The sequence below is a fragment of the Chionomys nivalis genome, chromosome 12, assembly GCF_950005125.1.
Source record: "Chionomys nivalis chromosome 12, mChiNiv1.1, whole genome shotgun sequence".
Classification (NCBI taxonomy): domain Eukaryota; kingdom Metazoa; phylum Chordata; class Mammalia; order Rodentia; family Cricetidae; genus Chionomys; species Chionomys nivalis.
In genome coordinates, this window is record NC_080097.1 from 58,557,821 (window position 1) to 58,575,189 (window position 17,369).

At 43.2% G+C, this 17,369-nt stretch overlaps 1 protein-coding gene across 2 annotated transcripts in view; it reads right to left on the reverse strand.

Moving 5' to 3' along the window:
- Positions 1-16,467, reverse strand: part of LOC130884971 (uncharacterized) — a 52,531-nt gene extending 36,064 nt beyond the window's left edge. The window contains exons 1-2 of one of the 2 annotated variants that reach the window (XM_057786310.1): positions 16,398-16,467; positions 9,267-9,611 (exon numbers count right to left, since the gene is read on the reverse strand). Coding sequence is in view for 1 of the 2 variants with exons in the window: in XM_057786308.1 (XP_057642291.1) it covers positions 6,200-6,231 (32 nt within the window). In the remaining variant the exon portion in view is untranslated. Of the gene's footprint in view, positions 1-6,199; positions 6,291-9,266; positions 9,612-16,397 lie in introns of those variants that run through there. The other variant, XM_057786308.1, reaches the window with a different exon arrangement.
- Positions 16,468-17,369: the final 902 nt, after the last annotated feature.

Sequence of the window (17,369 nt, forward strand, 5' to 3'; positions counted from 1 at the left end):
GACTCTCTGAACATGGCGGACAATGAGAGCTGACGAGAGGCCAAGGACAAGGGCACTGGGTTTTGATACTACTTCAGGTTCTGGCTTTGTGGGAGCCTAGACAGTTTGGATGTGCACCTTCCTAGATCTGGATGGAGGGGGGAGGACCTTGGACTTTCCACAGGGCAGGGAACCCTGACTGCTCCTGGGACTAGAGAGGGAGGAGAAGAGAAGTGGGGGGAGGGGGAGAGGGGCGGGAGGAGGGGGAGGGAAATGGGAGGCAGGGAGGAAGCGGAAAATTTTTTTTTCAATAAAAAAAAAGAATACACTTATTAAGCAAAAATACTTTGAAACAATAATTTACTGTTCTAATATTTGTATGAAGCTGTCATTTGGAAGACTGAATAACTATAGACTAAATAACCTCACAACCATAGACATGATCAAGAAGCATGTGAGCTATGGAGAATCTACTGTTGAGGGTCATTGTTTCCTGCCTATAATCTAGCAAGAAACAGGAAACAAGGACTAGGAAAGAGGGCTGCAGTGATTGTTACAACTCAGTTGGAAAACCACTCACCCTGCAAGCCTGAGACCCCAACTTCAGAACCCCCAGCACCTTGAGAAACTGGTGCTGGAGATGTGGATACAGGAGGATCCCCAAATCTATCTTGCCAGCAAGTCTAGGTCAATCAGTATACGCCAAGACAATCAGTCAAACACAGCGGGGATTTGGGTGAGAGAATCTGTCTAAAAAGCTGAGGTGGAGGAACCACAGGGTGGTTCATCAGGTGAGGGCACCTACTGGCAGAGCCAATGGCCTATGTTCAATCCCCAGAATCCAAAACACAGCAGAACACAGCTGTCGATAGTTCTCTTCTGACTTTCACACACTTACTTGGCATGTGTGAGGCACAGGTGCACACACACATATGATTTTTTTAATGACATGAAAAGAAATTTTCAAAGAGAATGTCAACCGTTAGCCTTCATGTATGTACCAAAACACACACAACATGTATATAAGGGGCCGGGGGACAGAGTTATAGTTCAAGTTGAAAATTTCCTTATGAAATACCTCAGCAAGCATGAAACAGACATAAGATTTCTTGTTAATTCTTTGTGGGGTTTTTTGGCTTTGAGTTGGCTTTTTATGTGAAAATTTATCTTATGATACAATTTTCTGTGTTGCATATAACAGCACTAAAAACATATACATTAAAGGGCTGGAGAGATGGCTTGACATTTACAAGCTCTAGTTTTTCCTGCAGAGGACCTGGGTTTGATTCCTAGCACCCACACAGCAGATCACAACTGTCCATGACTCCAGTTCCAGGAGATCCAACACCCTCTTCCTATGCTTGTGTGGTACACTGAAAATACATGCAGCCAAAACACTGAAACCTAAAAAATTATAAGTGTACACATAAAAAGATGTATGTGGTTTTCTTAGAGAAATTCCTTTAAAGCCCTCAATAAAGTGCTCTAAAAGAGACAATGTAAAGGGATTTGTAAACTAACTGAAGTTCTTTGTTTTGCTTCTCTTAAAAAAAGCCTCGGAGATGGCCTTCCAAGGTGTGCAGGTTTCAGGTGCCTAGGAGCCTAAAGCAGGTACACACCCAGAGGTCTCCATGAAAGAAGAGCCTTAAGCATGACATCTGCCCCCCCCCCCCGCAGGCTGCAGATCTGGAAGGTATGTTTCTCCCTGGTAGACCCTGACTGTCCCCAACAGTTTCTGCCCCTCCTGCCCCTCGCCCCTCCTCAGGCCCCATTACCTGCCCCTCCTGTCGCATTCGTTGACATGGTGTTCACTGGCATTGATCAATCTTTCTACCAAAGCCACATCACCCACACTGGCCGCCCTTTGGAACCGCCCCACAGGATCGTACCCAATAAGGTACAAGGGAAATCGCTGCTGTCTTGGACCCAAGCACCCATGACCCAGGCATGCTGGCCACAGGCGGGTATACCAGCGAGACCGCTGAGGGGCCCGAATGGTTAGGGCATCATATTCCATATCCTCCTGCATTTTGAGGCTCAAGGCCCCACAGGCCCTCCTGGCCCTCCTGGCCCTCCTGACAACCACGCCCCCCTTCCACCCTCTGGGACCTCCCGGCCCTCCCAGCCCTCCTGGCCCTACTGGCCCTACTGCCCCTCCCTGCCTTCCCCTTTAACCACCCGCACCCTCCCAAACCCAACAGTAAACAAACGTTCAAAATCTGGTTAAAACTCCCCACTGAACCAAATAAGCGTCCTGCTTGGACAGATCCTTGGTTCAGTGTGAGCTGAATTCTGCTTCACTCTTAGCAACACAGTTCTAGGGGCATAGTGATGCGCTATGACCTCACAATGGTACTCAGCAGCTGTGCACCAAGTGTGTGTTCTGTGCATGCCCATATCAGACTCCAGCGACAAAACATACAGTGCTCAGTACATGTAGACAAATATTGTATGTTTTCTGTTTTAAGGATGTTATGGTTCTGATATGGGAACTTCAATCTGAATACCCACAGAGGTATGGAACCTAGTAAGGGACCAGGAGGGAGGAGAGTATCTCTCAAGGAAAGGAAAAAGTCTATAGTGTTATGTAGCTATTAAGGAAAACTAGAATTGGATGGTTTAATGAAAAGGGGATGGGACAGAAAGGTAAAGGAAGGAAAATGGAGAGGGACAATCAATACTAAAGGTCCTTTGAAAAACTATATGGACATTGATTATCCTAGAATCTTCCTATACATATGTGAAAGGAACTCACAGGGAGATAAAAAACAACAGGGAGAGAAGACTTCAACTAGATATCTTGTGCCACCAAATTAAACCTCCAGTGCCAAGAACAGGTTACAGCCTTTTGAGTCATTCACCAAAGGTACCCATGGAAACCATCAAATAGCACAGGCTATTGCCAAGTCTCTTGGTTGCTCACACAAGCTGATGTTAAGGTCTTGTTTCTGGAGGTAACACTTCTGTCACTGAATATGGAGAAGTTGAGCTGGTGTCTAACTACATTATTCACCTACTAACCACAGATCACTGTCCTGGAAGGTACTCTACATGCCCCTGGAGGAGAAAAGTAGTCCTCAATACCTCTCAGCACAAACCCTTCAACCTACAACCACACCCAAATGGAAGGAAGCTCACAGATATTTATATCTAGGGGATCCAACACCCTCTTGTCTCTTTGCAGGCACCAGGCATGCACACAGTGAACATACATATATGCAGACAAAACATACATAGACATGAAATGTGATCTGTAGATATTGAGAAGTAATACATTTATGTAGTAAGTTCACTCTTTTAAAGTATATAACCCAGTAGGTATTTTTTTACTATGTTCTTAAAATTATGCAACCATCATTCTATTTACTTTTAAAATAATTTTCTCATTCGAGAAAAAAACTCTTTATTCATTAGTAGTTACTCTTCATTTCTCCAGACCCCTACCACCTATTAGTTATCAATCTAACTTTCTGTTTCAAGTGTCTCATTCTGGGTATTAAAGAGAAATCAAATCATCTAATAAAGAAGTGCCCCATTCTTCAGTCCTTTGGCTACTTTCAAATGAAAGTAATGTTTGTGATATTTATTCATGTTATGGGATGTATCCTTTCTCTACCCCTTTCCATGACTAGAAACTAGACCACTCTATTAACACACCACCCTTTGTTTACCTACTCATCAAGCAGTAGGTAATTGGGGTTTCTCCCTTTTTTCTTATATAAATGCTCAGGTGCTGGTGGCTGCACCATTTTAATCTACATTCCAGCAGTAATGCAGCAGCAGGTTCCTGTTCTCTGGTGTGTTTACACTCTCACATGTGTCCCAGCACCTGTGCATGCTAGACAAGTGCTTTCCCTGAGACTCATATCCTCAGCATGCAACATGTACTTTTCAATATTTAGACCATATTTTGCTGTCCAGCTTCAAATTCATATGTGATAGACACCACACACACACACACACACACACACACACACACTCCTCTACCAAGTGCTGGGATTCCAGAGCTGTGAAACCAGGACTGACTTATCTTTTATATTTTCACCATCTTAATGGTATCAAGTATCATCTCATTGAAATTTGATTTGTAACACTTGACAGCTGATGATGTTGAACATCTTCCAGTGTGGCAGTGGGACATTTGGAAATCTTTCCAGGTCCCATGGTATGAGGGAGAGGTTCAACCCGCGGCTGGTTAGGGACAGACAAATATGCCATGTAGATGAAGATTGAGTGCAAAGTTTTATTAAAAGGGGAGGTGTAGTGGGGAGGAAGGGATGGGAGGAAGGGACAGAGAGAAAGAGAAAGAGAGAGAGAGGGAGGAGGGAGAAGGAAAAGAGGCTGAGACCTGCTTGCCTCAGTGAGGGAAAAAGAGAAAAAGAGAGAGGGGGAAGGGAGGGAGAGCACTAGAGAGACTGAGAGTGAGCAGAGGGTCACTTAAAGGGACAGGATACCATTTGCTATACAGCCAGGCAGATGGTGTGAGGTGTTGTGTGAGGATGTGCCTGAATACTAACAAAATTTCTCTTCAGATCCATTTATTGCTCTCTGTGTCACTGGGCTGTCATTCTAGTGTTGAGTTATAAGAAATCTTAAATTCTGAAGAAAATTCCCTATAGGCCTATATATGGTTATATACAACACATAACAATAATTCAAAGAGCAGGGGATATACAATGATTTCTTCTGGACCCATGTATGAGGCAAGCTCACACTACCCCCAAGCTGCATGCACAGCCCTATGTTTTCCTTACTAGCTAGCATTTTACAAGCATTTGCTTATTTAGGGAAGGAGAGAAATATAAGAAACACTTCTGTTTTTATTTTTTAATGGAAAGAAAACATGGGAAAAGGGCCATTGAAATGGCTCAGCACCTAAAACCATATTCCATACAAGCCTGATAACCTGAATTCCATTCCTGGAATCCATGATAGGAGAATTAAACCAACTCCAAGATGGTGTCCTCTGACCTCCACATATCTACCTTGTCTTTCACACACACACACACACACACACACACACACACACACACACACGAGAGGGGGTAGCAAGGAGGATCACTGCTTATTGGCCTGTTCCCTATGGCTTTCTCAGACTGTTTTCTTTTGTGAATGAGGACCATCTGTACAGATTACTGCTACCCACAGTAAGCTGGACCTTCCTACATCAATCATTAATCATAAAAATGTCTCCAATGACTTGCCTACAGGAAAATGTGATGGAGAATTTTCCTCCTTCATCCCACATTATGTCTAGGTTTGTGTCAAACTGGCAAAAATTAACCACCACAGCAGCACCCAAGGCTCAGGTGTTACTGTAGAAGAGGGAGCAAGAAAGGGTGTAAAAGTCAGAGTTGGGGAAGAATTGCTGGAAACTGGGTCTTCAGGAGAGGACACAATGACTGCACTCAGGAATTCCATGCCTATATAATACTGGAGGAGAAAAATGCAGGTAAATTGTTAATCAACTGTTTTTTCTCCCTACCAAAATATTTATTGATAAGAATAATATTTAAGGGGGTAGCACTTGGGCAGAAGGACTGGTTGCCACCTTAAAAATCCACCAAAAAGCTACGGATGCCATAAAGAGTTTTAAATGATTGATTTCTAATTAGTGTATTTTAATAGAAACTATTAAATATGCAAACACTTCACTAATTTTTTTTCATCATTCAGAAAATACTTTTCTTTAAAATTTCTATGCTTTTCATTCCTCCTGACATAGATTGTGAATGTCAGCATACTGATCCTGAAGGAGGAGCTTACAAGGAACAAGGATGTACTCGAGCAGAACCTAGACAGAAAGGCTTTAGAAATAGGTTAGCATAAGCCAGTAGGGCAGATTGAGAGCACCACTCATAGTTGAGAATAAAATTATGTAAGTACCCTTACATTACAAAACGAGAAGAATGTAATATGCTTATGTTTGCACCCAGACTTTGTCACCATCTAGCTAAATGCTGGATAGTTCCCCACTGTTATCTAGTCAACAGCCATGTACTAGGACAAGCAGTGGACTCATGACAAGATCCACTATTCAGCAACCATACGATATAACCTCCCAAATCAGATGGACAGCGTGTCCACACTGGTTATATTCTATGTATGTGTACAGGGAACTACTGGAGCACACAGAAGGCTTATGTGTCAGACTTGGGCCAGCACTAATGGCTCTAAGGTGGAGAACAGTGAAGACAATCCAGAAAGACAGAGGCAGTACCTGCAAACAGCCAGAGGTGAGAAAGCACACATCTGGTGGGAAGCTACAGAGAAAGGAGTAGATGGGGCAGTTGGTGAGAGGTGAGGATGAATAATTGGACAACTTAATTGATAACGATGGGTCACTTTATTCATAGGCCACAGTGTCTGTTTTAGGACTGGATACAGAACCCCAGACATCATGCTGACCATGGGTAGGAGAACTAAGTCTCTCTCTCTCTCTCTCTCTCTCTCTCTCTCTCTCTCTCTCTTTCACACACACACACACACACACACGTACATACACGTGCATGCACCATAGTTTGATAAACAAATATACACACGCACCCACAGATATCTTGGCCCTGCCCTTCCTCACGCCCTGGGTAAATGGGATGAGATGATGGAAGGAGATCTGTCTGTTGGCGGAGGCTGATTGTTTATTTCCTTGCCACCCAGACTCCAAATAATCACACAGAAACTGCATTATTTGCAATACTGTTTGTCTGATAGCTTAAGTGTATGTTAAATTAACCATTTCTATTATTTTATATTTAACCACAAGGCTCATGATTTATCAGTAAAGTTCGGAGCATCTTTCTCCTCTGGTAGCTACATGGCTTCTTCTTGACTCTGCCTACTTTCTCATTATATCTCTGTTTGGAGTTGTCACCTGGCAACTTTACTCTGTTAGGTAAAGTTGTTAATCAGCTTCCTTTTTAATCAATGACAATAAAACATATTCACAGCATACAGAGCAGAATCCCACATCATCTGTTTCTTATGGTAAATAGAGTTTTAGAGTAAGGAGCGATAGCTGGGTTTTGTTATTTTCCTCCAAAAAAAGTACAAAAAATCTTCTTCCACCTTACCCCTCAATACTAGTAATTCTTTGTATTTTTGGTGTGTTTTTGAGACAGGGTCTCTCTATCAAGCTGGGTCTAAACTTCTACTTGAGATTATCTTACCTTAATCTCCCAAATGCAAAGATAACAGGCTCCCCATAGTAGCTAAGTTAATTTGAGTGAGGAGGTGTACTATTTAAAATTTACTCTCTACTGAGTCTAGGCCCACTTAGGGGTGAATAACACAACAGTTGAATTGTCTTTGTTTCTCAGGTTTTTTCAATGAAGAAACAGTCTCAGAGACGTTAACATCTTGTCACAAGTCATGCCCTTGAATTTGGCAGGGTGGTGATTGTACATACCTTACTCCCAGAACTAGGGAGGCAGAGGCAGGCAGAGCTCTGTGTTTTATCCCAACATGATCTACAAGCAAGTTCCAAGATAGCCATGGATACATGGAGAAATCCTGATTAAAAACGCAACTGACCAAACAAATTAAAGCAACTTGAACTTGAACTGTCAGAATCCAAAGTTTCTACCCTTAAGGCTTTTCTCTGAACCTCAAGAGATTGTTTCCACCCATCAGATGCTCAATCCTTACTAGTAGCAGCTTTTCCTAAGGTTTGTGCCACCTCCTACTTAGAATCATCCCTTTAGTTAGCCTGATTCCATTTCCCACAAGGCAAACAAATTGGTAAGAATGAGGCCTGTTTGAATGTAAACCCAATGATCCCATACATCCTAGCCTGACAGAGATGCTCTGGGGGCCAGGTGCAGAGCAGGGACGTGGCCAGCTCTTCCCTTACTCCCCTTGGAAGCCATGGAATAATTCTTTTAGGTCAGCTTGCAAACTGAGTCTCCCAGTCCTCTGCCTCTGGAAAGTTTTTCCAGGATGCCTGCAGTTCACTGCTAGGCAGAGTCTCTTCCTTACTTTAACTCTCTTCAAATACATTTCCTTTCTCCCCTGCATAAATTGGCACCATCTGGGTGTGGAATGTCTGGAGAAGCACAGGCCAGACAACTGAGCTGTCTGCTCAGGTCTTACACTCAGCATTGGATGCAGAGGCAAAAGTAAAGCCAGGTTTGCTCTGCTGACTCTAGAGCTCTCGTCAGGTTGTCTCTCTGTGAATGGGAATCCAGCTGAAGGCTTTAAAACAAGAGTGGGTGCTGTGGAACAGGGTCTGGTAGAGGATGGAGTAGAGTATAGAAACAAGGTGGATGAGTGATGTGGGGTTCCCTTTTGTATGCTGTGAATATTTAATGTGATATTAAAGAAACGGTCTTGAGACTGTGACAAAGTAGAATAGAGCTATGTAGGGAAAATTAAATTGAATGCTGGGAGAAAGAAGGCAGAGTCAGAGAGAAGTCATGTAGTCTGCTGGAGCCAGACATAACTTGACCCAGTAAGACACAGCCACGTGGCAATACACAGATTACTAGAAATGGGTTAAATTAAGATGTAAGAGTTGGCCAATAAGAAGTTAGAGCTAATAGGCCAAGAAGTGATTTAATTAATACAGTTTTTTTGTGTGATTATTTCAGATCTGAGCAGCCAAGAACAAAAAAAGCAGCTTCTTTACAACAAATAGTGGTTGACTATATCCATGTAAAACCTAAAAAAAACTCGAAAAGGAACTCTAGATACACATAAAAACCCCAAAGTTTAGCTGTAATTTTTTTTCCAGTGTGGCAGTGTGTTGCAGCTCCTTTAAGACAGGTTTTGCTGATTCAGTGGTAGGAGGGAAAAAAAGCCATATGGTTTGAAACAGCAGCTTCTTGGGCCCTGCTACCAGCATGATCTCTGACACTTTCTGGAGGTCCAGCTATGGAGCATGTAAATGGGGTTCGTGAGCAGAGTGCTACAACTTGTTTAATGACTACATACCTGCTATGACCTGACCCTGCATCTGGATAGTATGGCTCTCAGAGGCAATGTACAGACCTCCTCTAACTGGTCAGACTAGACAGAGCCAAAAGGCAAAGCAGCCTTAACCCTAGTCCCATTGCATCTTAGCCTTTTAAGAAGCCGTCCTGGTCACAAAAGGAATAAAGATATGCAGTAAGGGTGATGCGGCAGCAGCCCCGGACAGGGAACTCAGAAGTTCCTCACACCCCCCACCCCTCCTGGGCTCCCTGCAGAGACTCTACTCCCTGCAGACTGCCTCTCTGTTCCTATCCCACCCACCTAGCATCCAGAACCCTTCTTCCTTCTGCCCCCTTCCTTCTTTGGGCACATAACACCACCTAGCTCAGCCTGTCCGGGCGCTGGGGGCGAATCCTCAGGGCAAACAGGCGGGCGGGAGTTCCTTTGTTTCACTGGCCTGTCTGGGCACTGGGGGCGAATCCTCAGGAAAAACAGGCAGACGGGAGTTCCTTTGTTTCACTGGCCTGCCTGCACCAAGCAAGGTAGGCGCTTTGTTTACGAATACCCAACCAGCAAGGAGAGCGGATCTTGGCACCAGGAGAGCCATCATTGGGCACGGAGATCTGATATTGTCACCAGGAGAGACATCACTGGAGCACCAGGAGAACCATCACTGGGGAGTACCATCACTGGGAAGGTACAACCGTAGGCAAGGAGACCTGATCCTGTAAAAGAAGATCCATAGGAGAGCATTCGGAGGAAGAGATGGGCAGGCGCCAATGCAAGAATTCACCCAACAATCTGAAAAACTATATGAAACCACCAGTACCCAGCGACCTCACAACAGGACATGAACACCTTAATCATGAAGAAGTAGAAAAAATTGACTTTATGAAAGTGATTGACGCCCTTAAACAGCCATGTAAAAAATGCCCTTATAGAAATGGATGAGAAGTATTACAGAAAGTTTGAAGAATTGAGTAAATCAGTGAATGATACCCTAGGAAACCAAGGAAAAACAATCACACAGATAATGAAACAGTTCAAGTCTTGAAAACTGAATTGGAGGCAAAGAAGAAAACACAAACAGAAGGCTGGCTGGACATGGAAAATCTAGGTAAACGAATAGAGTCTACAGAAACAAGCATAACCAAAAGAATACAAGAGATAGAAGAAAGAATCTCAGATTCTGAAGATACCATAGAGAAAATAAACACGCTGATCAAAGAAAACAGCAAGGCCAACAAACTCTCATCACAAAACATTCAGGAAATATGGGACACAATAAAAAGACCAAACCTAAGAATAATAGGAGTAGAAGAAGGGGAAGAAGTGCATCTCAACGGTCCAGAAAATATATTTAATAAAATTATAGAAGAAAAGTTTCCCAACCTAAAGAAAGATATACCTACGAAGGTTCAAGAAGCATACAGAACACCGAATAGGCTGGATCAAAAAAAAAAAATCATCCCCTCGCCATATAATAATCATAACACAAAGCATACAGAACAAAGAAAGAATATTAAGAGCTGCAAAGGAAAAAGGCCAAGTTACTTATAAAGGTAAACCTATCAGACTTACACCTGACTTCTCTATGGAAACAATGAAAGCCAGAAGGTCCTGGATAGATGTACTGCAGAAACTAAGAGACCGTGGATGCAAGCCCAGACTACTATACCCAGCCAAACTTTCGTTCACTATAAATGGAGAAAACAAAATTTTCCAGGATAAAAACAAATTTAAACAATACGTGGCCACAAATCCAGCCATACACAAAGTAATAGAAGGAAAATCACTAACCAAGGAGTCCAACAATGACCACAATATCTCAGACAACTAGAGACCCTTCACCAGCACAACACAAAGAAGGGAAACACACAAAATTTACTACTAAAAAAGTGACCGGAGTTAACAACCACTGGTCATTAATATCACTTAATGTCAATGGACTCAACTCACCTATAAAAAGGCACAGACTAAGAGATTGGATACGAAAACAGGATCCAACATTCTGCTGTTTACAAGAAACACACCTCAACTACAAAGACAGACACCTACGCAGAGTAAAGGGTTGGGATAAGGTGTATCAAGTTAATGGACCTAAGAAACAAGCAGGTGTGGCCATACTAATTTCTAACAAAGTTGACTTCAAACTTAAATCAATCAGAAGGAATGAAGAGGGACATTTTCTACTCATAACAGGAACAATTCATCAGGATGAAGTCTCAATCCTGAATATCTATGCCCCTAATATAAAAGCACCCACGTATGTAAAAGAAACATTGCTAAAACTCAAGGCAGCAATCAAACCACACACATTAATAGTAGGAGACTTTAACACTCCTCTCTCACCAATGGACAGGTCAATTAGACAGAAACCTAACAGAGAAATAAGAGAATTAATGGAGGTAATGAATCAAATGGACTTAACAGACATCTATAGAATATTCCACCCAAATAGGAAAGAATATACCTTCTTCTCTGCAGCTCATGGAACCTTCTCGAAAATTGACCACATACTCGGTAACAAAGCAAACATCCACAGTTAAAAAAAAAATATCTGTAACCACCTGTATCTTATCAGATCACCATGGATTAAAGCTAGAATTCAACAATGCTACCCCCAGAAAGCCTACAAACTCATGGAAACTGAATAGTCAACTACTGAACCATACCTGGATTAAGGAAGAAACAAAGAAAGATTAAAGTCTTCCTTGAATTCAATGAAAATAAAGACACAACATACTCAAACCTATGGGACACTATGAAAGCAGTCCTGAGAGGTTCCTAGCACTAAGTGCCCACTTAAAGAAAACAGAGAAAGCACACATTGCAGACTTAACAGCCCACCTGAAAGCTCTAGAAAAAAAAGAAGCAGACTCACCTAAGAGGAGTAGAAGAATGGAAATAATCAAACTCAGGGCTGAAATCAAAAAAATAGAAACACAGAAAACAATTGAAAGAATCAATAAAACAAAAAGCTGGTTCCTGGAGAAAATCAACAAGACTGATAAACCCCTATCCAAACTAATCAAACGGCAGAGAGAGAATTTGCAAATTAATAAGATCAGAAATGAAAAGGGGGACATAACCACAGACACAGAGGAAATTCAGAAAATCATTAGATCTTACTACAAAAGCCTGTATGCCACAAAACTGGAAAATGCAAAAGAAATGGACACTTTTTTAGATGAATACCATATACCAAAGTTAAACCAGGACCAGGTAAACACCCTAAATAGACCTATGGGTCGCGAAGAATTAGAAGCTGTTATCAAAAACCTCCCTTCCAAAAAAAGTCCAGGACCAGATGGTTTCAATGTGGACATCTACCAGAACTTCCAAGAAGACCTAATACCTATACTCCTAAATGTATTTCACAATATAGAAACAGAAGAGTCATTGCCAAATTCCTTCTATGAAGCTACAGTAACTCTGATACCAAAACCACACAAAGACTCAACCAAAAAAGAGAATTACAGGCCAATCTCACTCATGAAGTTCTATGCAAAAATCCTCAACAAAATACTGGCAAACCGAATCCAAGAACACATTAGAAAAATTATCCATTATGATCAAGTAGGCTTCATCCCAGAGATGCAGGGCTGGTTTAACATACGCAAATCTATCAATGTAATCCATCATATAAATAAACTGAAAGAAAAAAATCACATGATAGTTTCATTAGATGCTGAAAAAGCATTTGACAAAATTCAACATCCCTTTATGATAAAAGTCTTGGAGAGATTAGGGATAAAAGGGTCATACCTAAATATAATTAAAGCTATTTACAGCAAGTTGACAACTAACATCAAATTAAACGGAGAGAAACTTAAAGCCATCCCACTAAAATCAGGAACACGCCAAGGCTGTCCACTCTCCCCATACCTCTTCAATATAGTTCTTGAAGTCTTAGCAATAGCATTAGACAACATAAGGGGATCAAGGGGATTCGAATTGGAAAGGAAGAAGTTAAACTTGCGTTATTTGCAGATGATATGATAGTGTACTTAAGCGACCCAAAAAACTCCACAAAAGAACTTCTACAGCTGATAAATACCTTTAGTAATGTGGCAGGATACAAGATCAACTCCAAAAAATCAGTCGCCCTCTTATACACAAAGAATATTGAAGCAGAGAGGGAAATGAGAGAATCATCACCTTTCACGATACCCACAAACAGCATAAAATATCTTGGGGTAACTCTAACCAAGGAAGTGAAAGATCTATTTGACAAGAACTTTAAGTCTTTGAAGAAAGAAATTGAAGAGGATACCAGAAAATGGAAGGATCTCCCTTGCTCTTGGATTGGGAGGATCAACATAGTAAAAATGGCAATTCTACCAATGGCAATCTATAGATTCAATGCAAACCCCATCAAGGTCCCATCAAAATTCTTCACAGATCTTGAGAGGACAATAATCAACTTTATATGGAAAAACAAAAAAACCAGGATAGCCAAAACAATCTTATACAATAAAGGAACTTCTGGAGGCATTACCATCTCTGACTTCAAACTCTATTACAGAGCTACAGTAATGAAAACAGCGTGGTACTGGCATAAAAACAGAGAAGTCGACCAATGGAATCATATAGAAGACCCGGATTTTAACCCACAAACCTATGAACACCTCATTTTCGATAAAGGAACTAAAAGTGTACAATGGAAGAAAGAAAGCATCTTCAACAAATGGTGCTGGCACAACTGGATGTCAACCGCTAGAAGAATGAAAATAGACCCATATCTATCACCATGCACAAAACTCAAGTCCAAATGGATCAAAGACCTCAATATGAATCTGACCACACTGAACCTGATAGAAGAGAAACTGGGAAGTAGACGGCAACACATGGGCACAGGAGACCAATTCCTCCATATAACCCCACTAGCACAGACAACAAGAGCAACATTGACTAAATGGGAACTCCTGACACTGAGAAGCTTCTTTAATGCAAAAAAAAAAAAAAACCACTGTCATTGGAGACAAAAAGGCATCCTTCTGAATGGGAGAAGATCTTCACCAACCCCACATCTGACAAAGGTCTGATCTCCAAAATACATAAAGAACTCAAGAAACTGGACATCAAAACTCTAATTAATCCAATTAAAAAATGGGGTACTGAACTGAACAGAGAATTCTCAGCAGACGAAGTTCAAATGGCCAAAAGACACTTAAGGTCATGTTCAAACTCCTTAGCGATCAGGGAAATGCAAGTCAAAACAACTTTGAGATACCGTCTTACACCTGTCAGCATGGCTAAAATCAAAAACACCAATGACAGCCTATGCTGGAGAGAATGTGGAGTAAGGGGTATACTTATCCATTGCTGATGGGAATGCAAACTTGTGCAACCACTTTGGAAATCAGTCTGGCAGTTGCTCAGGAAATTTCGATCAACTTACCTCAAGATCCAGCAATACCACTCTTTGGGAATATACCCAAGAGATGCCCAATCATACTTCAAAAGCATTTGTTCAACTATGTTCATAGCAGCTTTATTTGTAATAGCCAGAACCTGGAAACAACCTAGATGTCCCTCAATGGAAGAATGGATGAAGAAAGTATGGAATATATATGCATTAGAGTACTACTCAGTGGTAAAAAAAAAAAAAAAAAACAATGACATCTTGAATTTTGCATGCAAATGGATGGAAACAGAAAACACTTTACTGAGTGAAATAACCTAGACACAAAAATATGAATATGGTATGTACTCACTCATTAGTGGACTCTAGCCATAAACAAAGGACATTTAGCCTAGAGTTCACAAGCCTAGAGAAGCCAAATAATAAGGTGAACCCAAAGAAAAACATATATAGATCCTCCTGGAAATTGGAAGCAGACAGATTTCCCGGCAAAAGTTGGGAGCCTGGGGTGGGAGTGAGGGTGGAGTGGGGAAAAGGGGAGAGGGGGAGAGAGAAGGGATAAGGGAAGGATTGGGGAGAGCTTGGGGGAGTGGGAGGGTGGAGATGGAGGAAGGGCGGATATAGGAGCATAGAAGATATCTTCATTAAGGGAGCCATTTTAGTGTTGGCAAGAGACTTGGCTCTAGAGGGGATCCCAGGTGTCCATGGGGATGCCCCAGCTCATTTCTTGGGCAGCACAGGAGAGGGTGCCTGAACTGGCCTTGTCCCATAGTCACACTGATGAATATCTCAAATATCACCATAGAACCTTTTTCAGATAATGGATGGAGATAGAGACAGATACCCAATTCAGAGCACTGGACTGAGCTCCAAAGGTCCAGTTGAAGAGCAGAAAGAGGGAGAAGATAAGCAAGGAAGTCAAGACCACGAGGGGTTGGTCTACCCACTGAGACAGTGTGCCTGATCTAATGGGAGCTCACCAAATCCAGCTGGACTGGGACTGAACGAGCATATGAAAAAACCGGACTCTCTGAATGTGGCTCACAACGGGGGCGGACTGAGAAGCCATTGATAATGACACTGGGACTTGTTTCTACTGTATGTACTGGCTTTTTAGGACCCTAGTCTATTTGGATACACATCTTCCTAAGCCTGGATGGAGGGGGGAGGGCCTTGGACCTCCCACAGGGCAGGGTACCCTGCCCTCTCTTAGGACTGCAGGGGGAAAGAGGAGGGTGAGTGGGGGAGTGGGAGGGGAATGGGAGGAGGGGAGGAAGTGGAAATTTTTGAATGAAAAAATAAAAAAAAGAAAAGAAAAAAATCAAAATATCATTTGCAGTATTTTTCAAAGAAAACTTTAACAGATGCCAAAGAGATGCAACTGAAATTAACATGAAATGACATGACCATTGTGTTCCAATATGAATGATAGGATAATTAAGCTAGTTCCACTTCGGGAATTAAAACAGAATCATCATCACAGTATAACTCCAGTCAACCAAATGCAGGGGAATGAATGCACCCAAAACTTAAGAAGACACGTGCTTAATGCAGTCTGTAAATCCCCAAGAAATGAAGGTATACAAAATGACACCGATTTATCTCAGAGTCATCCCAGCTCAAGGGAACGCCTCTACAGACAATGACCTTACAAATGCTGGAGCACTTCTCCAGACCCGGAAAATGGAATGGTTTAAAAACATGAATGAGCAACTTCTGGAGATAAATGGGGATGATAAGGGAGTGACGGTAGTAAGCATAAAAAGATACATCACTTTGACAATGAACTCTCAAAATAGCTTAATTATAGAGTAGAAAAGCAAAGACCGAATACTAAAATCCAATTTTCATTGTGAATTCCTGAATTCGCAGTAGAGTCTAGAAACTTAATGTGACCCAATCTTTCAGAGGTAAGATGGGGTGGGAATGGGGGTAGACAGTTTCTCAACTAGAAGAAAACAGGGTTTTCTGCATCGTTTCATACATCTCGCGAGTTCTAGTTACCAAAAGCAGTGACTAGCTGGGTATGCACTAGGGCCCCAGCTGAGGATCTGAATGCAGTTTTCTGAGCACTGGTAACACCCCCTCCCCCAGAGAAAGCGTGGGAAAATGCCCTAAGACTGCCAGGGCACGCAGTGCTTACCTGACTGATGCACTGTACCAGGGAGCTCTTTCCTGCGATGTCCACGCCGAGCACCTGTCCTTCAGAGGAAAGTCCCAGCAGGAGCCACTGCAGCTGGTCGCAGGAGAACGCGGATACATGGAGGCTGGGATCAGTGCCCGCGCCACCCACCCCTGGCCACGGATGCTAGGGAGAAGGTCCACCACTCTCGCCTGACCAGGGTCCTGTATCTCGCGCGTGGCCGCAGGCAACCGAGGCAGAGAGGCCATTGCGCGCGACCGCTCCTCAGGCCCAGACTTCCCTCAACTAAGTTGAGCCCTCACCGGTCGGCTCCCCAGGCTCACCGGCAGCCAAGTCCGAGCAGCTTCACGCTTAGGCGGTGACCGACGATAGGCGGCAGCTCTTTAAGGCGGCTGGGGAGAGGTCGAGGCTCCGCGGTGTTGAAGGAGCCCGGGCCCAAGGCGGACTGCAGCAGTGGCGGAGCCCCGGCCCGCGGCGGAAGGCAGCAGCGGATCCTCAGCCCGCGCGGACAGAAGCGGCAGACCACTGGCCCGCTCAGTTAAATCAAGTAGGTTTTTGGGGGGCCTGGCCTGTAGAGAGGGAGGCCTTTTATTGGCGAGGTCCAAGGGCGAACGAGGAGCCGCGTCCTGTCCCTGAAGACCCTCCTGAGTGGGGAGAGTGTTCTGGGCCTGCGCCCGGACACAGGAAATGGAGCGGGAGCATTCTCAGACCCCCTTCACCCCCCTGGTAGGCCTGCAAAGGCTGATACCCTCTGCAGGGGCTGCTCCTCCTCTGCTGCGACCTCTCTATTTCTGGCACATCCCAGCTTGTGCCCAGGGCCCTCTTCCACTCCCCCTCCCTTCTGCGGGGCTGCCAGATCACCCAGTATAGCCTGTTTGGGCACTGGGTCGGGAGCTCAGGGCAGAGGACAGTGGGAGTTTCTCTGTCTTGGTGGCTGGCCTACAAAGGGGTAGGCCTTTTGTGGATGAGGTC